Source organism: Atractosteus spatula, chromosome 4, assembly GCF_055471065.1.
Source record: "Atractosteus spatula isolate fAtrSpa1 chromosome 4, fAtrSpa1.hap1, whole genome shotgun sequence".
Taxonomy (NCBI): Eukaryota; Metazoa; Chordata; class Actinopteri; order Semionotiformes; family Lepisosteidae; genus Atractosteus; species Atractosteus spatula.
This window is the reverse complement of record NC_142709.1, coordinates 65,510,083-65,532,792: the sequence shown is the minus strand read 5'-3', so window position 1 is coordinate 65,532,792 and position 22,710 is coordinate 65,510,083. Positions and strand designations below refer to the sequence as shown.

The 22,710-nt window shown below is 39.1% G+C and overlaps 1 protein-coding gene across 4 annotated transcripts in view; it reads right to left on the bottom strand.

The window, feature by feature from the left end:
* Nucleotides 1–22,710, bottom strand: part of LOC148836882 (arf-GAP with coiled-coil, ANK repeat and PH domain-containing protein 2-like) — a 70,086-nt gene that overhangs the window by 27,967 nt on the left and 19,409 nt on the right. For all 4 annotated transcript variants that reach the window (XM_088912765.1, XM_088912763.1, XM_088912766.1 and 1 more), the window contains exons 2-8: nucleotides 14,049–14,106; nucleotides 10,033–10,152; nucleotides 9,506–9,559; nucleotides 7,978–8,036; nucleotides 7,452–7,635; nucleotides 2,442–2,486; nucleotides 2,119–2,214 (exon numbers count right to left, since the gene is read on the bottom strand). In XM_088912765.1, the coding sequence (XP_088768891.1) occupies nucleotides 2,119–2,214; nucleotides 2,442–2,486; nucleotides 7,452–7,635; nucleotides 7,978–8,036; nucleotides 9,506–9,559; nucleotides 10,033–10,152; nucleotides 14,049–14,106 (616 nt within the window). The remainder of the gene's footprint in view (nucleotides 1–2,118; nucleotides 2,215–2,441; nucleotides 2,487–7,451; nucleotides 7,636–7,977; nucleotides 8,037–9,505; nucleotides 9,560–10,032; nucleotides 10,153–14,048; nucleotides 14,107–22,710) is intronic.

The window sequence follows — 22,710 nt, the reverse complement described above, 5'->3', positions numbered from 1 at the left end:
ATAACGTTTCCCCAAGCTTGTGGTATGGACAATTCGCTGGAAACAAACTTTACCCAATACTTACCTGAAAAGGGGTTTACCATTTTCATTTCAAAAGCAAAAGAAAATTCGCTATGACAGAATTCAAAGGAGCTATTAGAGCTATAGACCAGAATCACACTGATACAATTACAAACATCAGTTCTATGAGCTCACTTGAAAAGCTCCTAACTTCTCTCATTGTACTTTTAATCAAGTTGTTTACATGTGTCATTGCATCTTATATATTATTCTTTTAACGATAGGATATCAATATCGCATTCCCTATTGCCTGTATTGCACTCTACATTTATAGAAAATCATCATAAGAATACTTTTAGGACAATCTTCTGCAATTCACAGAGAATTATCTTCCCATCATTTTATATTCATTTAATTTTTGTCTTTTAGGCAGAACACCCACATTCATGTCAGAATCTATACATAAACACAGGCATTAAATGCAATAAATGACACTGGTTTCAATGCTAGAATACTTCTCTCTCTATATATAAAATATAAGAGAAACAAGGTGCTGCTATATAACAGAATTATACAGTCAAGGAAATACAGCAACACGTGTTCAATGGATAAAAAATAAGATATCAAATGTATGACACAGATTTCTAGTTCCTTAGAGTAGTATAAAGAAATTATCCATTTTGTACAACTTAATTATAATGAACTTTTTCCAGAGCTCTTTCTGTGAACAGACTGGAATACTAGATATTACTAGTAGAGACTGTTCACAAACACAACACTTGAGTTAGCCTCCGCTCAATTCAAAATGTGGACATCTGTTCCGGTTTCTAGCGCTGCTCAACTATTCTATTTCCCCCCTTAATGCTACAACACAGCTACAAAGAGCAAAAGTGAAATGTTAACCTGTGGACAGCTCCTCCACAATTCGTGACACAAGCGCTCCAGTTTCTTCAACCTCATGGTGTAGACAGTGAACTCTCTCCGGAGATCAAAACTCAACTCACAGAGGCTCAGCCTGCCTCCTCGCCACTCAGCCACTTTTTACTAACTGTCATGCTTCCTGACTTGTGCCCTTGCTGACTACAAGACAATCCAGCATTGGGGAATTCCCTCTTCCTATGATGAAACACTCCACGCTAACATGGACACTTTCCTTTCTCTGTTTCAAGTCAAACACAGCAAAACTGAATGCTTAACAACCCGGAGGACAAAATAGCTGCGGCACATGTCAGTGTATTTGTTATTTTTTAACAAAAGCACATTAAACTTAAAGGTCTGGGGGCCTTGATGGAACACCAGGCTTTCACCCCACCTAGTCACAAATCTACAATTAGAAAACCCGCTTAGCAAGAAATTAAAGGACAGAATTCAGAAGCAATCCGTCACCCTTAATCAATGACTAGTACAAGGCCTAGTACAAATATAATGTTATATTTAAAATAATTCTGTGCGACAGTTTAAAGAGAACTGGTAAATTTAATTATTTTCAAGTGTTTAAAACTAGGAAATTGCTATTTTGTTGGTTGTTCTTTTTTTGTAACTGCTACTACAATCACTGTATTTTGTTCTTCTCTACCTTCTCGTAATTAATGTACTATTTGCCTTGAGGCTTCACTGAAAATATCTTTCAAGGTTTACTCAGCAAATTCTTGGCAAGAAGCCTGCCTTTTGATAATAAAATAGAAGCACAACCATTTGCAGCTGCATTTGGTTACATACTGCTGGAGAATCGCAGACCCTCTTAATATGTCATATGCATTACCATGTGAAGTTAAAACGTCTTTGGTTCAAATCTATGACAATATATTTTTTGTTATCTTGTCATTCTCTAAGGTTTCCAAAATTTACAAACATCCTTAAGAGAGGATATAAATGGAGGGGTTAATTCCTTTCAACTATGGTAAAAAGCAAAATATTTTGTTTTAGTTCTGGAACATGATTTTGGAAAACAAAAACATTACCACTTACAGGTACGTCAACAAGAATGTTGAGTCGATCCCAGAGTTGTGCAGGATCTGGTTAATTCTACATTAGGTTGTGAGAATCCAGTAACTCTTTGACTGCTGTTCGGTCTCAATGCAGGTCATAACAGAGACCCAGACAAACTCCAGAGCTCACCTGCCCTCCCAGCTCTTTCATTAATGGCTGCAGCTCACTGAACAGGTCATAGCCCTGATGGAAGAAGGTTAGGTGGGCATACATGAAAGACAGCATCTGCAGAAATTAAACACAAAAAAAAGAGAGACAAGCTTCGATCAGTTTTCAGAAAAAGTAAAACCCCTTGACAGTTCTGCTAGTATAGTGCCTATGGCATAAACCAGAAAAAATTGAATAAATCAGTGCCAGATACAGACACTTCTAAATGTCTTGTATGCAGTTCTGGTATGCAAACATTTCTTTACTGGGTTTTGGTGTTCTGAATGGACAAAAAAGCAACTCACCGATTTGAGAATCTCAGATCTCCTTTTGGATTGAAGGACATTAATCTAAGGGAAGAAACAATATTTCCACTTTCAGTCACTTGTTTTCTTTTTCCTTCAAGGTTAGTCTTCAGTGAGCTACAGCATATCTATAATGGTGTTTACCTTTGCCAAAATAAAATTAAAATATCTCCAGAACAGCACCTGCGCATAGCATCGGTTTGACACTTTATGGGCAAAGGATGAAAAAAATTCAGTTCATCCAATACAAGTCCTTTCACACTCAAGTTATTGATTGCTATTGATGAAGCAATAAAATGAAACAGTAATTTCCTTTCCCTATGAATCCTGAATATACATGCACATGCTGCTAATCATACAGAATACAGATTAGTCACTTTTTTCTGTGAATGTAGAATTCACTGTCCTTCCCCTTTCTGACAATCACAGATGTATACAAAGAAAATAAAAAAATACTTGTTTGCATTAGATAGGTGTGAAGATTGAGAAGGTACTAAACCTTTAAAAACAGTAAAGGTTAAGAACAGTAGGGAAAATTCAATACATTCAACTGTTATCAGCATGCAAAAGAGGTATGCTTTTTAATATTTATTCATGTATACAGCTTATAGGCAGACTGTTATTTTTACTGTTATAAACTATTTTTACGTATTTCAATGCGCTGTGGTTGAAATGTTTTTTTTCTACAGGTAGCAGGAAAGCATAATATCTGCAAATATTTGCTTTAATTAAAAAATCAGTGTTATGAGTTTGACATTTTGCAATTAAAGTTTCACTGCTTATAAAAATATTAATATAATTCAGAAACTACTTTTGCTACAACCGTGGTTCTCTGACCTTGAGCTTGGAGATCCCTAAACCAGTTAGTCTAATAGGTCATTGCTTTTACAGACTGGCAACACCTGTAAGCTACAGATTAATCAAGTAATCATTTCAATTAAGAGAACTCTGGTCCTTGAGGGCTGAAGAGTACCAGGACTGTAGTGCTAAATGATCTCTAACTTAATTAATAAATCACACATTATTATTTGATCACAGTGAAACTGTTCCTTATCTTTAACAACTGGTGATTTAAAGGACGATTGGGGCTGCTCAGGACCTGGGTTGGAGATCCCTGTATTATACAAACACACATCACTGAATAGTACCAGTGCAAGTACATTTTCACACCACTAGATGGCAAAAATAACTCATTCTTCATCTTAATGATCCTTAGTAGAGGTGAACAGGCGACAGTACATAATACCAGTACACACACACACAGGTGTTTTCCTGTGACAATTTCCCATCACCTCCCATTCTGTTATTTACTATTCTCTACTGTCAAACAAAACTCTACACAGGGTGAAAACACACCTAAATCAAAGTATTCTGGCACGTTTATATGTTAAAGAAGGTGCCATTGTGGATTACTAACAATATCACTTACAGTGTAAGGATGGCCCCACATTTTATGTTGGCCAGGAGTTACTATATTTGTGGGGACGCTTTCACACATTTTCCGTTTCCATATTGACACGTAACCAACACACAGTGTCATATACACCATAGTGAACACAACTGAACTAACCTTCAGTCATGTCAGCTGCTTTTTTCTGCCTCTACCTATACAGTCATGTGAAAAAGAAAGTACACCCTCTTTCCATTCTATGATTTTAAATATCAGGGCCTAAATAACAATCATCTGGTCTTCACCAACTTCTATAATTAGACAAATCTAGCCTCAGATAACAGACAACACATAACAGATTCCACTATGTCATTATTTATTCAACAAAACATAAGCCACATGCAACACACAAAGAAGCCATGTGGGAAAAAATTAAGATACATGACTGTACCCCTGATGCACACTGACAGCCACAAATCAGAACCAGGGCTCGTCTAGCTAGGTGGGAGAAACCAATGGCTAACATTCAGTGACCTGTTCACATCAATTTCTTGTAATCACGCCTTATCTGAGGCTATTTTTTTTAAATAAGAAATGAATGGAGCTAATAGAAAGAGTCCGGCATGCATTTACTAGCACTGCTATTTCTTACACCCGTTGGACCAGCTCTTTTCCGTGAAATTTGTGTGATGGGCTTGAAAGAATGAAAACTAAAAGCCCTGATCAGATCTGCCTTAACTGAGCCCTTACGTACACTAACATGGGCTTTTAAACAAAGATACAAATCTTCCAAAATCCATGCCCTGTATTTTACTCTTTTATTCTGAAAATATTTAGCGGCACATTTGTTTTTTTCAGATATAAAAATAGTGGATGGGAAAATCTAGTCAATTTGACAAAGCTAATCCTCTGCAACCTTGCAGAAAATTCAATCTCATCTCGGCACACGGCGTCAGATAGGTTTTAAGAAATGAATCTGATCTCTCATGAATAATGACAGCTCATAAGACAGCCACCAGAAGGCCTTCGTCTCTAAGGCAGGACAGATGTGTGAAATGCTCTCACAGCTGTTGCTGTGGTCATTAGCACATTCCTCCACAATGCTGGATACTCACTGAAAACAATTCTCACTAACATAAAAAGAGCAGGACCTAATTTTTATCCAGAAATATACATCACTCTCTTGAAGCCTCATCTACTTTGAGGATCTGGGTTAGTAGTTGCACATAAACATAAGAAGAGGACATCTGTAACATCTTGTTTTTGGACAATCAATCTGTATAAACCTATGCACACTTTGCACATATTTTATTGTTTTTACAGTGACTATGATCAGCATTTTTTGCACACACCTATGTATTTATTTATTTTATATTTATTTTGTATAACTTTGTCTATTCTGTTTTTGCTTGTCTTGGGCTGGACTGCTGTAACACATCAATTTCCCTTCGGGATCAATAAAGTATTTATCTATCTTTATCTATCTAATTATCCCACCAGGGTTAAAAGTTCCCTGAAGGAACACCATTATTAGAGCTCTATTATTAAACAATTAAATAGAACACAAATGTGTGTCAGTATGGAATGCCTTTACACACCAGATCAGAATTATTAATTGCTTTTCAATATGATTCAGACTAACATACACATGTTCCAAGGTTTATCTTTAATATCACTGGCTTTCACACCCAGCTATACAAAACATTTGTGTCCCATATGTAGCCACTAATGACAGGATTCACTATTCTCTGGAAATCCCTCAGACTTCAATGACTCTGGCTCAGACAACTGAGCCAATGACTCTAACACCAATAAGGGGTCTGGTGACAATCTTCGCCTGGCAAACTCTAGAGACTGAATATGACCCCGTGGACTTCACCTTGCTTTTTAAAAAGTGCTCGGTGTCGGAATACCTTTCTTTGGAGCTCACTGCAACCTTTTCACAAACCAAGAGCAACACAATTGCTTTGTATATTACGAGCATTGTATATCAAATGCTGTAAAAGGGCGATGGTTTTACAAATGTTCTCTTAAAGCCATTTCACAGGTACTACGTTAGGCCTAATCCATCCTTCTGAACAACAAAAGGTTCCTTCACTAGGTGGATGAGCTGCTCAGTCTTTGTTCAAAATAATATGCACAATTATGCTATGGTATGGTTATCACACACCATGATGTGCTTACTTATATACCAGGGATAATTTACTAAAGGAGCATTCTGTAAACCATATCAATGAGACTAGAAGCATTCAAATGATTCCTGGTGTGGTATTCAAGCCTTAAATTTTACTTGGTCAAACTCCTGGATTGCTTGAAACCTTACTTGATCTAGAAAACAGGTTCTGTTCTTGGCTGGCACTTTAATCGAGGAAGCCCCAAAGGCAGGCTTGTGCTCGTATTTGCAGACCATCCCCTAGAATGCTCTTTCAGTCACATGGCACAATAAGATTAATAAGTGCTCTGCCCTCTGCAAACTGCTCCCCCTATGCTCAGTCTGTCTCAACTGAATGCAGATAATTAGGGATGGTGCTAAGAAACAGGCAATGAGACTAGGACAATACTGGAATTTAATCAAATGATAGTAAACAAAAAATATTAAAGGGTTGTGATTTCTTACTAAAGAGCACCTTACCAATTGATGACCTTCCTGAAAAAACGTATTAACATACTTCTGACCACTAGTCAGAACTAGACCGCTTTTTTTTGTTTGTTTTAACCATCCTTTAATAAAATGCTTTATTAAGAAATTATACCACTTCATTTCAGCAGTTCACACGAACAGGTTAACAGGCTAATTTCATAATAACATAATAATAATAAATACAACTGCAGATTTTATCTAATGACCACCCAATATTGTCTCACCTAGGTATTCAAATATCCTAATAGAGGAGAAATTTGAGCTCTGTTTGACTGCGACAAGGGACAAAAACTAAGAACCAAACTATAACCATGACGGGTTTCTTGACTATAATAAACGTATACCTCTTATTCTTATAATATGTAGCAGAAGTGGTCATGTCTCTCGTCTTTTATCTTAGTTTCACTCCAATCACTTGTGGAGTCGAAGCTAAAGGTGGGGTGCCAGAAGAGCAGACATCGCTGCCTTCAAGTCAACTCCCATCGTCGTTTTATTGCTATTCAAAGCAGCATGCAAACAAATGATTTGCAACCTGGACCCAAAGGAAAAGCACAAAAGAAGACCTGTCATAATAAAGACCAATGACTGATCGCTTAAATATTATTCTATTATGAACAAGATTTTAAAGGAAGCTGTAGAACTTGAAAAACTGGTCGTTAAGTAAACGGTTTCGCTGTCACACCCTTATAATATAAATCTATGACCGGGAAATTACAAAGAAAAAACATCTAAAGCATAAGGGTCAGAAATAAACTGACATGCTGTATGTTGGTATAAAAAGTACAAAAATGTCTAGTCTGCCTCAACTGGATTAAAAAAAAACATTAGAAATAACCAAGGAAAAATGCTATTTTTATCAAAGAGGTAAGCGGATTTTACACTGAGCCTTCACAGATAAATTTCTCTGGACATGACAAATTTCTTCAGGTGTTGCTACAATAATGCTGTGTATCCACTCATCCCACTTCCTGGGTCTGACCTGCAGCACGTAGTCAAGGGCGATGTGTCGGAAGCACTTCCGGGTCGCGGTGAGGATGTTGGTGGCCTCCTCCACCTCATGCTGTTTGTTGCGTGCCGCCTGAGCGTTCTTCACCAGAGCAGCTTCTTTATCCTCGCTCACCTTGTCAAACTGTTTCTTGGCATCTTTGAATTTCCGAAGGTCCCTGTCAAAACCGCACAGAAGGAACGTGGGGGTTTCTGTCACACATCTCCATGCAGACCGAAATTAATAATACTAAGAAAAATCTCAAACACTGGCTTTTATAGTGTTTTACTCAATGCCTTCTATCGCAGTTAAGAGACAACAATTAAAATATAAAAATATAAGTTCCTTCTTACAATGCTTTCAAACAATCTGGTGTTAGCATTGGTCTAGAAGCTAATGTCTTAATTTTGCACAAGTAACAAAACACACTCAAATTTCATAATAAGTGAACTCAGGATTGTATGATGCTTTTCCTAGGGTGCACAACTGCATAAAACAGTTCTCACTTACAAACACTTACTCTTTCACAAACATTTGCAGCTGTGACTTAAGAGATCTCTGGGCTTGGTCAAATAAGATCTGAAATGAAACAACATGCATAACTTTGATCAATTACATGCAGTCAGGCTGGGATTCTCCAGGTTGCTAAACAAAGGTAGAATACCATACAAAAATGAACCTCCATGTAAAAATGTAAAAATAGCAAACATCCAATTAACATATGCAATAAAAGCAAAAATAGAAGAAAAAAAGAACAGGATATTGAAAGACACCTGCAGTTGTGCATGGAAATCTACTGTTAACAATAATTATTAAACAATTACTGTAACATATGAACACTGAAATATTCTGCAAGGATTTCAAAACAGGGATTCAACAACTTTCTCCATTACAGGTCATTCATCATTCCCACAGTCTTAAAAACAGCTTCAGCCCCATGACTAAAGGCCATGTGCTCAGTGAATTCAATGAGAGCTTTTAGCTCAACTCAGCTGATAGGACCACATCTAATTTTAGTGATTAAGAGTGAGTCACTACCATGTCTGTTTCTGCATTTTGCTTTGCCATTTTTAAAATGGCTGTAAACAGAAACGAGTAAAATTGAACAAAAACACAGATTTAATCTCTGCAGCTAAAACCCATCCTAACCCAACACACTTACAGTATTAACCTGCACATGGAAGTTCAAAAGGTTTCCTTTAACAGCGTTAAAGGCTTGGGAGAAAATTAACATAACAGTGTCTTGTGATTTTAAACTACAGTAATCCCAAAACTAAACGCGGTAAATCCAGTCATGCAGCAGCTTGTAGCTTTATAAATACGGTATCTGTCTAGCTCTGACCTTTTGAGAGGATTTGACAGATGTCATCACTGAAGCAAAAATGCTATAGAAAAAGTCACATGCAGCCAACAGAATGTTTAAATAAGTAATTTGCTAAGAGTCCACTAGTAAGCTTCTGTTATTTCATTTTTATGCTGTTTCATTTCATTTCTGTATTTTCAACACATGACTCTCACATTCCTGCCAAGACTGTGCTCAAAGAGGCTCCTCTTCTGTAATCTTTATATTTATGGCAGGCTGGCTTCTTCCAATACTTGGCAGATCAAACAAGCAAAGAGCAGCTTGATTACAGGAGAGCAAAAAGATATCATTTCAATTAAGAGGATTTATTTATTGTTTTTCAATCAATTCTCTTAGATTGAAAAACAATCTAAGAACACAAAAACACAACTACTGTATGTCCTACTGGCAGTGCCAATCAGGTGTGGCACTCAAGGAAACTCAAAGATTCAGACACTGCAAATGCAGGAAAACCAAATAATAAGACGTATGTAAGGTAAGGTGGTCAAGATATTTTCCCTTTCTTTGCAGTATGAGAAAATCAAATTACATTCTGTGTTTCAACCACAGCTGAGAAGCACATCCCCCTGCAAATGTTTAATTTCCAACACTTTTGTTACGATTTAAACCGATTTATTATAAAAGCAATCCACTGAACCCCACTATACTGAGACAGACTTTGGTATATTAGAGAAGGCTAACTTACAGTATGATAATTGATCATCTCCTGCAGACTCTCTGCAAACTTCGACAAACTGGACTGTGTGGAAAAGAAGGAAAACGTGTTAGGAAACAAAAGGGTAGTTAATGAACTGAAACGCCACACAAAAATAGCAGTCCACAGAAGATTCAACTACAGGCTATCCACAACGGGATATCAGAATGCAAGCATTTAATTACTTCAGGGCAATCCTAATAGTATAAATCTAGAACCGATATCTGCCGACAAACATTTACATTGCTGTACCTCTTGAAACACTTAACACCAGGAAGGATTGTAAAATTTGCTGTGAACTGCCTCTCATGCTAAACATGTATGACAACGTTTAAATTAAGTGCTCTGGGCACATAAATCAAAGCAACCAGAATGAAAAAAAAACCTTGTCAATTTGAATATTCAAAAATATAATGGTATGCATTACGGAAAACAAAACCCCGCATTTCCGTGTTTGTAGTCAAGTACAGTATATTATGTAATGATTCGCCACTTGTAAATCCAAGTCATGGACTTACCTCAATGACCACATCTTTCGCAGACTGCTGGGCGAGCTCTCTGATTCCATTAACAAACTGTTTGTTGGCTGTATTGTATGCTTTTCCGGCATCTATCATTCCAATGCACAGCTTTACCAGCTACAAAAAAAAAAGGAGGATGTTAACTTCTCTGAGCAAATAAGATCTTCAAGGCCCCAGTGGATAGTGGAGGTAATAGTATCTGTTTAATTCACTAGAACCATGTTTCAAAAAAAAAGCAACCGAGACACATACTAATACTATCTTGAAACCTGATGTTGAAGTTCAAAAGTTAATCAGGGTTGTCATGGTTAGTACTACGATGGTAGACCTCTAAGGAAAACTAGGCTGCTAGTGTGAGTAGTGTTTGTGGAGCAGCAGCTGGCCTGGGAAAATTCTAACCAATGTGCCTGTGGTCAGGAACACTGGTGCTTTTGGAGGTGCGGTTCGTTGGATGAAACCCCATACTCAGGTCCTGACCACTTGGTCATTAAAGCTCTTTAAAAGTCAAAAAGTTCATTGAAGTAACAGCACTGTTTGGAAGATCAAGGGGCTGTTAACCCCCCAGGATTTTGGTTGAATTCTTCCTTGGTCTAGTGCAATCCAAATTCAATTGTTGAAGCAACTATTTTTACTGTACCTGATCTACTGTGTAGTAGGGTTACTGGTGTACAATGGCTGCCATGTGTCACCCAGGAGGGTGCTACAATCTGGCAGTGGGCTAAGTGCTCCCCCTTCTATGGGAAAAATGGTTTATGTGATTGCACGAGCTTAGGCTTGGTTGCATCCTCCTCCTGCTGGAGAGTAAATCGGATGCACCTGCATTAATGAACTGATTTGCCACCTGCAGAATGGAAGAAAAAGGGGTTCATCTGACTGGCCGAGTGCATAACTGGACACTCCTCAGTCAGAGTATATCAGCAGTCAGGTGCAGAGGCTGGAGGCTGCGTCTGAGCTCCGCAGTTCAGGGAGGGAGAGTTGTGTTGGTGGAATCCTGAGCTGTAGAGGGTTTAGATAATGTAGGAGTGTTTATTCAATTCCTGTGCCTTAACCTCAGCAGCCAGCCGGCAGTCCTAACACCATTTTAAGAGAGATGACTTAGAAAGAGATAAAGAAAACTTGCAAAGATTTTGTTATGTATTGGATTTAGTAAAGAATGATGGATCCAGAGCGAATTTAGCATTTGTTATTTTCTGTATGTATTGCTGAATTAATTCTAATTTCTCCAGAGTCTCTATAGCATAGTAGATTAGAATTGTTTATAGTGGGAAACAGGTATGGTGCACTGCTAGGTCTCTGGGGATATGGGGATAATTGTCCTCCAGCTGTAGTGAAGACTGGTTGTGTGTCTAGGGAAACCCAGTTTAGTGTGCCAGGTGTCCCGGAAGGATAAGTCCTTTGTTGGAGTAAAAAGGAGTTTAAGGGGACCATGCTCGTTCCTGTCCTCTTGACAATTTTCTTTGAAGACCGAAGTGGTTTTGCGGGAGGTGAAGAAGAAAGATTGGACAGTGCTTTTAAGGCCTCTGAACGAAGCCTTAGAAACTGGAGTTTTGGGACTGAGAAGACTTCTCCAAAAGGAGACCACTCTGGGTTGTATATTGCATCTCGGGGTTTGACATTCGCCATATTTTGGGTTCCTGCCTTCAGAATGAAAAACGCTATATGAGAATTATGCAAAATGCCAGATTGGTACTTATGTTCACCATAAATCTCAAAGGTTTAGAAAAAAAATCTTAAAAGGTGATATACAAGATAAAGAAATACTGTATGTAAAGTCTTAACCATATACTCTTCACAATATTACACATCCCATATTGCACAACAAAAATACTGAGGTTAAAAGGAAGTACATTCACCACTAGGAGTTTAGAAATTCATTTAGTTTTGCAGAACAATGTAAAGCAATTTGTCCTGTATACATTTGACAAACATCAATAAACAAATATTGGTAAATATACACAGTTCTCACACATGGCTATGTAAATGAAGAATGTAAGTTCATTTTATTCAGTTGAATTTCTTGGTAGCCTGAAGAGAAAGAAAAAAAAATACTTTTATAAGATCACTTTATTGGCCATATACAATTTCTTGTATTAGGAATTCGTCTTTTCGCATACCCCAGCTTGCTCTCCATGAGACACACAGACAGGGAGAGAAGCTTGGGGTCAGAGCGCAGGGTCAGCAATTTATATGGCACCCCTGGAGCAGTTGGGGTTAAGGGCCTTGCTCAGGAGCCCAGCGGAGTAGGATTCCTCTGCCGGCCGTGGGATACACACCAGCAACCTTCCAGCTACAGGCGCAGATCCTTGGCCACAGAGCCACTGCACCGCCCTTTTATGGCTTATATTAAATAACTAAGCTTAAAGACAGATACAGCAGAACGCATCTGGGGACCAATGCGATGGATGCAGACACATTAATCTTCAGGAATGACCCCACTTCAGCTACCTGTTTCAGTAAATCTCATTAATCTGCTCTTTGCCAAAGAAATGTGGCATATCCAAAATAAATTTTCAGCAGAAAAAAGTAGTTATCTAGGTACAGCTGTGGCAATGGGACCATATATTTCAATTTTTGCTTTCCAATAAGAGGAATAACAGAAAGCTGAACAATGTAATGAACAGTGTTGTACAAAACCGCACACAACAAACAGGAGTAAAGCAGACCTGACATTCTGATGAATTTGAAAAAAGGCTACCCTTTTGTTTTCTTTTCAACTTAAACTCAGTATTTCATTTTGGGCTTTATACAGAAACTGGCCTCGCGTTGGTGGGAAGTTAATGATACCAAAAGGGAAGAATTAAAAGCTCAGCTGAACATTGTTTGCATTCAAATAAGGAAATGAGCAGGACACTTCCCTTCTTGTTTATGTAGATTGCGCGCAGGCTGTCAATGGGAATGACAGAAAGGCAGCGCCCATGTCTCTCCTTGCCCTGCTGCAGGGCTCACAGCGACGCAGGCCTCAAACACACCGACTCCCACTGGAGTGCACCAGAGAGAGGTACTTGTTGGCCAGGGTGCGCAGTAGGAGCTATTCTCCCCGGGGAAAAAGTGTAACAACATCTAACAGCCCTCCCTGCCAGCACTTAATCCCATCAAAGGGGAAGTCAACTTACTTAGGATACTCAGCTAATGACACCCTACCCTCTGTTCATAATTTTTTCAGGGATTTTCAGTCGTAGCCTTCATTTACATAATCGTAAGAAAATCACAGCGCGTTGTAGAGTCGCAGCGGGTGCCCGTTTCCGTCAGCTGTGTAGCGTGACACCCCCAGTGACTCAGTCATAGCGCTCTTAACAGCCCCGATGACAAAGTCAAACTGGTTTGATTTTCTCGTGGCGAGTCGCAAGTCGTAGGGGTGGGCTCTTGTGTCTGCAACAGTCTACAGCCAAGGAGCGCTCAGCCGGAAGTACCACGACCAAAAAAAAATGTGGTGAACTCCAAGTTTTGCGACATATCCTCTTCTTTTTTTTCTCATCACAAAGGAGAGCACAGGCTACAGCAAAGGCAACAGCTACCTGCTTGTTCTCCACGCTGCTGCTCTGCATTCAAATCGAGAGAAGAGCAACAAGGTACATTCCCAGGTTTACAGAAATGTCCCACATTGAAAAGTCAAAAGAATTTAACCTTTAGTGTCATGGACAGATAAAACAACAGGAGGACCCCACTTATTCAAAATCTTCAAAAGGCACTGACAAATACCAGGAAATGAACTTCTTCAGAATCAACCGTGACAAACGAGCCAGAGGAAACAAGTGCAAGTGCATTTAAAACTGAGAACTGGAGGCATTTTTGGTGCAAGGGGTTTTGGGATTGTGGAACAAGAAACCAGGCCAGGCCGTAGTAGCCGATTCTCTGAGCTACCATCTATTAAAAGTGTTAGATGGGTCAAATGGCCTCCTTTTGTTTGTAACATTACCGAATGTTTCTCCTTCATTCATTATACTGCTCTATAATGTTGCTGCTGGTGAAAGCTCCTGTATCTACAGTACAGGTATATGACCAGTGGGGCTCACCTTATCTAGCTTAGATTCCAGCTCGCAAACATCTCCCTCTACCTCTTCAATTGCTGCCCTGTTGAAAAACAAAAGAATGCAGTTAAACAGGAGCCAGTCACATCACGTAGGATAAAACATACTGTACCAGTGTCATTATCAGATATAAATACATAATCATAATTAAAGAAATGTTATTGTTGAGGTAAAAAGTACTCTTTTGTGTTAATTAATGATATAACAATAACAGACCAACCAAAAGCAGAAGCTGACATATTACTTAATGAAACAAATGATAATCATTCTATGGTTTAAGACAATCTGGGGAAACGGAAATCATATTCAAAAGATAGCAAACCAAACAGAACGTGTATTTCATGTGCAATACTTTACAGTGCGCTTGTGCACTAGCAAGTAGGAAACCGAAGAGACCGCACACACTCAGTCTGAATGGAGGACTGAACCACAGGCATTAGCCTTCCATCAAGAGCTTAAAAACACTTGGGATCATTTCCAAATTCCAACAATGACAATGAAAAACGTGGATGTTGGCAACTGAAGGTGCTTCAAAACAGAAATGTTGAAATCAAGACAAAATTTGTTTTTAAAAAATCAGTCCAAGGACTGAAATGACATTCCTGGAACAGCAGCAGATTCTACTGAATGTCTTTCAACAAACAGATTGTCCTCCCAGCTCTGCTCTGACAATCTCAGAGCCCAACAGCATTAGATACCTAATTCTTTCCCTTCTCACTCCTACACAAGTCCAGTCCAGGTTCTGCTGAAACTTTCATATGGAGCAAGTCGTCACGTCACTAGTAGAGAAAACAGAAAGCTCTATACAACACTCATCTCTGTCTAGGTTCTTTACAGTAAGTCCTGCATCATGGCCACATAGAAAAAGGTATATTAAAAACAACCTCAAGCACAGACTTTAAGTGATGGAAGTGAAAGAAGCAGATGTCAATTTTTTAATAAACTTTACAGAGTGCTCTTATGGCCAAAATATGACTTTATAAGGCAAAAAAGCACAGGACCGTTTCTTTTTCTCAAAAAAGAACAGAATAACCATCCCATATTTGTCAATTTGAAATACTGAGGTCAACTTTTCCAACGTCAGGAAATGCAACTGTACAATGTGTGGCATGATGGATAATGGCATTTCTCTCAAGAAAACATTACAGAAAAGAGAGGAGGAAGGATCAATGAGGAAATGAAAGTCCTGAAGGGAAGTCCAATAATTCACTTCACAGAAATCTTGACGCTTCAGCTGAGCAACAGTGGAAGCTGCCGCAAGTTTTGGTACCGCGTTTGACACCACAGAAGGAAGAAGGGAGTTCATTTTATCAAACTTCCCAAGCCACACTGTCCATTTTTACAAATAATAGATTGTGTTATTCACCTACACAACAGAGCTCATACAATTTTAAATATTAATAAATGTACAAACAGGATACTCAATTCAAATTGATCTGAAGGCCAGTATGTCATCCAATATGAAAACTGACTGAATACTCGGAGATTCAAGACTCTCCATTGCTGCCTGTCATACCAAGCTTCCTTCATACAAACTCTGTCGGTCATGGTTCGCTTTGGGGTTCACTTGGTGGTCACCCTGAGACCACTGAAACCACACGGGTAATTTGTCCAGATGGTTCCAATGCTCATGCATGAAGAGTGAAGTGCTCTTGTGTCGTCAAACACATGGACACCAGAAAGCATCCCTTCCTTAAACTCTGCAGAGGCCATGGTCACTGTGGTATCCTATTCATGATGGACATCAAGAGCTCTCTGCTCTTATCCTGATGGGCACATCTTCACTGCTTTCTGTTTCGGTTAGGTACACCACTGGGGTCCTGCATCTCTGGCTGTATGTGTGTAACTTACAACTACTTTGGTTTCATTTGTGTCCCTTTGTCTCTCTTAATGGATAATAAGAGTTTTTTTTCCGGCCTTGTTTTTCAGGCACACAACTTTCCCTTCCTTGGTCCTTCCAGTACAAATTCTGAAGCAGGCTCGGCTGCCCCTGTTTCTAATATGACACGTCCCACCATCCGCCCACAAAAAAGAAGGCAGAAAAAAAGACTTTGAGGCCGTGCTGCCAAATACAGGAAACCGAATGCCACAGGGCCTATTTTTGGAGTGGCTTTCATTAATGTAACAAAACAGATCCTTTATTGCCTGCATTGTCAGAGCAGTTACAGCCAGCACAACTAACATTCTGGAACACAGCAAAGAACAAAGCCTGCAGAGGTGACATCATCAGTGGGTGGCGCTTTGGAGGGTGGGAACCAAGATACAGATTACAGTCCTTAGAAGCCACACAGACACCCTGACTGTGTAAATAAATAAGAGGGATTAGGAAAGGCTTGATTAGTGTCATGACATTTGATACCAAACACTAAGGTGTGCAAAAGTGATTGAGAAACAACATTTCTTATGAGTTTACTGTTCAAAGTTATTATGAGGAGTACCTAACAAGAATATTGGGAAGTTCAAATATAAAAAAATAAAGAATAACACTAGGAAACTCTCACATGTACAGTACACTTAGAGAATTAAAAAAAACACAAATGACCTTAACCTCACCAGTTTAGTGGGTCTGCTGGTATATAACAGCTGGTATCAGGTGGGGTCTGCACTTTAATGGAGGACAAAGTGGGTCTCCTACTATACGAAAGGCACTTTGGGACCCTTTGGAATGAAAAGTTGTCTACAGATGTACACAAGTATTATTACTGTGCCATGTGTTTAGTGGAGCCTTAGATTGAAAAAAAGCAGTACAATTTCACACACAGGAAAATCTATAATGCATTTACCACACTTCGCTTGCAACTGTGCTCTTAACTCTACAGAAAGATGCTGGTTAATACTGTATAACTTTGTCTAAACCATGACCACAAGAACAGATTTCATTTTGTAATTTTCCACAGCTTTATTTCCAATTAACAGCTTAGCCAGCTCTGCAAAACACTGTTAAGCTTTGCGTCATTTACACTAAGAATGTACGGGTATCTGCAAATCTCTCTTTTAATACAATTCTTTTACACTGAAGTGCTTTCTTCTCTGATTTTCTCAAAAACAATTTAGAAGAAAATAAAAGCCTCTTATAAAAACAAAAGCAAGTCAAGTCTAACCTATTTATGGTAGTAATAGCTTGAATTTCTGAAAAAGTACAGTTCCTCATTACAGGTGGTAACAGCACAGTCTAAAAATATATCTTTGATAGATTCTCCTGTCTCATACATCAGCCCACAAAAACAAGGCTAGTTCTCTTAATCTCAAGCTGTGAAATTAATCTATCGCTATTTCTGTTAGTTCCTGAGGTGTTATCCAAAAGTATCCTTAGCTGACCTAATTTAAATGATTGCCCCGTGATGAACAGGGAAATAAAAACCCTATTGCTCAGAAAACAAGATCCGAAAAGTCTGTGGCCTGCAAAAGCAATGAATGTTTTTTTGGTCTTCCAGTCCAAGCAGAGCCAATAAAGAGGATGGTGGCAGATGATCTGTGTCCCAGTGAACCAAGGACAGCATATGCACAGCCATGATCTAACGGGGCATTTAATACAAGGTATTTATTTTTACTATTATCCATGAGATTCCCTGCAGCCCCCTGCAAATGTCTTTAATCCAAAAACCGTTGCAGCAGGCCCTAACAGACTATTGGAAACCATGTTTATCAGGGTACATGTCCAACATACACAGGACTTCAAGATTTCTTTCTTAATTACATTTAACCTATCTTCTCTTCTTGTCTACAGTACATTTCAGCAACAGATTTTCAAAGCTTGTTCTGCCTTATACTGCTGACTGTTCTTTGTTACGTAAATAAGAGTGTAGCAATCAAAGGAGGAAGAACAGTTTTCCAAATGTTTAGGATTATCATTGCTATGATAGAGCCATTTTGAGTTCCATTATTCTCATGTCGTACTGCATTTTCTCATTTATTTTCTGTGACACTTCCAGGATCATGTAAATACACGACAGCTGATGAAATATGGAATATCCTGAAACCTGGCCAGAGGACGGAGTCAAACTGCACAACTCATGTGGTTATTTTTCGATTCTAGTACAAAGTAGATGAGGCTAAGCTTTTCATTTCCACAGTAATGCAGGTCTGTGTACTACGTATTATAATATCTGTATTTAATCATTTAATACCATATTTGACCATATCTGTAAGCACAAGAAAGGCTTCCTGAATAGCATCACAAGCTTTGCAGGCCTTTGACTTGCGGGTGGAACGTTGTGATAACGGGTGGTCAAGAGAAACGGTATTAACCAAAGGTACAGAACTCTATTTCTGACTCGTCTGAAGGGACAAAAAGGAGAATTACCGTACTTGTGGGATTGAAAGCGTGAAGAAATTGCAGCTTTCAGGTCCTTTAAGAGTGTGTTTTAACTTCCACCGCAGGTGTAATTATGTCAAGGAGAATACAGAGCGCTGTGCTCTCATGTTTGTTCAGAGTGCAGCCATCTGAGCCATGAGATCGACTCTGCTCAACAGCAATGTCACAGTGTGGACATTTTTACACTACAAACAAGTATAAACCAATACACACCACTTCTCCCATATATTTCACACTGTCAGATTGGGGAAAACAGATTGATAATGGCTTTAAAGTATACTAGTTAATGAGTTCCGAGTAAATACTAGAAAGCCACTCATGAAAGTAATGGAAAAAAAAATTCTCCAACAACATAATGGGGGGGCTTCATGTAGCTTTAGTGGCCTTCTGATGTCATGCTGCTACGTTGAAAGCTTTTCAAGGTAAAATGTCATCTTGGAAAAATAAATTGACAATGAAAGTCACTTCGCCTTGCAAGGAATAACAAGGAGACCATTCCTCTACGTCTGACAAAACAACTGTCCCATATGCGACACACATCTCCCTGCTGATGGAATCATCAAAGGAAAGTGCTGCGTACAGGATGTGTCAAATACTAATGGATCTGAACTGCTGCCTGGGGAACAAGGCAAGGTACTGTCACAGCAGGTCACACTTCCTGCAGGAACCCCAGAGAGGAACACGGGTCTGTGAAACTGCACCCTTATCACTATTAACCTCATTTCCTCTTGACGCGCAGATGCATCAATTGTATTATCTCTCTGTAGGTGATGATAATCTCTCTTCAACTGCTCACACACGGTTCTCTTACACCTGATTGTGTGCGTCGCTTTTCGGAGGCTTGCAAACAGATTCTCATGATGACGGCACTCGTCTACTGAACAAAAACCACTCTCATCACACACACACATATTTCAAGGGGAGATGTTAACAGGAAATTAAGGATTCTGCTTAATCTAGTGAACTACAAAGATCTTAAGAAATAATTTGGGCCACGAGGTCATTGAGGAAGATGAATCTGCCAGCTCTACGGTTTTCTACATTCTTCCATCCATACTTAATTTGCACCAGTACGCTCCAAATAAACTTCATTTTGTCAATGTTAATGAGTAATCTGATCATGTAAATCGTATTACCTGGATTCAAGATCCAGTTTCTATTCCCCCCTCTGTATATACAGCTTCTTAAAAACTGTATCCAATCACAGATTAGAAGTCTGAAATGCAAACCTAAATTGCACCAAAGATGTCAACAAGAGGCCAAGAGGCATGTATAGTTTATCAGTCAGGTTCAGCAGACGGTCCCTGCCAGCAATCTTCCAATAGATTATTTATATCACTAGGTACTCTCATTGTGTATTTTAATGCATGGATACATTTTAAATTAGTTATTCATTAACTAATTGACTTCTTGTGTTTACTTGTAAACAGCAGACAGCAGGCCACTCTTGTGAGATAGTTTTCCATTCTAACCTAAAGGGGCTAAAGTGATAATTACTGGCAGTGAGGTAATCAGGCTCTAATCCTTCTTTTAGCTGAAGAATGGAAGAGTGTAACACATATCTATCTCTATTCCATGCCTGTTTCTGACAGAAACAAGAAAGTAACGGTACCTTATGGTTAGCCTGAAAATCTGAATCCCGCCAAGCAGTCACATACAAGCAAAGAATTTTCGTCAAAATGACTCATGAGCTTTCAGCACTTCAACTGAACAGACAGTGGACCTCACTGCTTCTTATTACTGCAACACAGGACAGTGCAAATCTTCCTGTTTGTAGTCAACAAGAGTCTGAGCAGCCCTGTGGTATTCAGAGTTCAAGAATGTCATGAAAAACATAATAATGTGTTTCAGGGCTCTTAGTTTTAAAGACAGTTGATAACCCAGAGATGAAAACTTTACTAATGACAAGTTTCTCAGAAGGTCAACAAAGAATTACACAAATAATAATCATTATCTTCAAGCACACAGAATCAGTCAAACGAAAGTCTCCTCAAGCCCACAAACGTATGGCTAAAACTTCTATCAACATAAAAAGCTGTTGTTTCCTTGGGGGAGGAATGACATGAAGAGAACTGACCTGGAAAGTATATTGTTTAGCTATCTAGCAGGCTTTCGACTAAAAGCTGATTACCTAACTTCTTTAAAGAAATGACGAACAGATGAGTTCCTGGGATCAATCAGCTACTATCTACCAAACAGGCAAGATCTGCCATATGACTTATATCTCATTTGTAATTATTTTTAGGTTCTTGCTATAACTTTCTGTAACAAATCAAATTCTTTTGTCTTTTGTGTCATCCTGTTTCATTATCTTTCTTTCGTATCACACACTGCTTGAAGTATCTTGCTCATATAATCAAAACTGGCCTGGGGATGGAAATGTTAAGACATTTTTCAAACCAACATCTTCGTGCAGAAGATTAATGGGATTTCAATACTACTACATTTCTCCTTAGGGCATCAGTGGTTGAAAGAATCTCAATGTCACATTTTGTGTTTACTGGAGCTTATGAGCATCACATTACCATAGAACGTACTTGTAATATTCTTTTCCAAAACTAAGCAATTCAAGAGCTGAATTAATGTCCTACCTGTAAGATTTCAATGAACAGTCCAAACTGGTTCTGTATTAATTCAAACCTGAAGTTGTCAAGGCCTCTCCAGAAGCCCTTTTCAGTGACTTTCACAAAGCAGAGATTATTCTAAGCTTTACATAAGGAAAGGACAGAGCAGGGCTGATTAAAATGAAATCACTTTACATACGAAAATTGTTTCCTATTGTGAAGAAGGTGTGATTGGGATATGATCTACTGACCAAGAAAGCAGACAGTAAGGAAACTATCCTGAACCAACACATTTATTTGTATATATTTTCCTTATTATGTAACACTGTCAACTGCAGAGCCCAGATTCCAGATTGCATACATCAAAATACCTAATCCGCAAAAATTGCCAGTATAACAAGTGCTATACCCACACACAAGACCATTACCTCCCGCTGCAGTGAAGATCTGACAACCCTTAACTACAGTATACAACTTATCCCTGTGAGTAGGGCACCAACATTCTCGTTGACACCCCTCCCCTCCACAAACACACAACTGGGTGCCACCACTGCTTGATTATTAACTACAAAATTACTGTCCTCCATTGTTCAAGAGAACTGGGGTGGCTGCTGTTCCAACATCAACAACTTCAGGACTTCAAATGAGTTACTTTCAAAAAGACACAGCTGTCAGGAGGGCTAAACAAAGGTTATGATCTGCTGAGGTACAGGCAAGAAAAAGTGAGACGTGGCAACAGGTTGGATATTCATATCGACATTGTGTTTCCCCACAGGGTTAGCACCAGCACAGCAAAATCTCTCGGGAGTGTTTTTATGTATGACTCATCAATATAGGCACAAAAAAAAAACCACAAGGCCCTCCAGATTCTGAAAAATAGCTTGCAATCACACGCAGCTTCAAAAGTTCTTTTAATTCCATTCCGGTGCAGAGAAGCATCTGAAAGTAATTCCGCTTTTCTGGCAAAAGAAAAACTAATTAGAATCAGAAATAAACAAAACCCGTAAAAGATCTGTGCATTCCAATAACTGAGCTCCTTGAATTCTAAAAGAGATTGAAGCTAGACAGCAGACCTACAACAGAGCTGTCCCCAGCCATTCCTGGAGAAAAACTACCAGGACTTTAGGACTTCAGGAATAGGAATAAGGATTGCTGCACAGGTGGTGTAGACCACAAGCTGGAGTACACTAATCCTCACTTACCTCATTTGACTCTGTGACATTACAGTGCTATCAGACTAACTCTAATAAAGCCCTGCATGGAGTGACTCTTGGTCTCTCTAAGGTCTATAGCCTTAGAGTTGGGGGGTAGTTGCTTTGTCTTTTATGCATTTAAGAAAGAACATTTTTAAACCCCACAGTCACGGGGACTGTAAGGCAATAGGAATATAGTGACTGAAAGGAAATATACACCACCAAAATGGAGGAAAAAAAGTGTAAACCACTGATGAAAGTGCATGGGAGGTCCTCAGAATGGGCAAAAATGTTACGTGTATTTAAAGCATTTCCCGCCTACACTGTAGATAATGAATTAATTCAAGGAAATCCCAAAGGTACGTTAAAAGTACAACAAAATACACATATGAGGCTGATGGACCAAGTGGGCAGAGCGGTGGCTCTGTGGCTAAGGATCTGTGCCTGTGGCTGGGAGGTTGCCGGTTCAAATCCCACAGCCGGCAGAGGAATCGTACTCTGTTGGGCCCCTGAGCAAGGCCCTTCACCCCAACTTCTCCAGGGGCGCTGTACAATAGCTGACCCTGCGCTCTGAC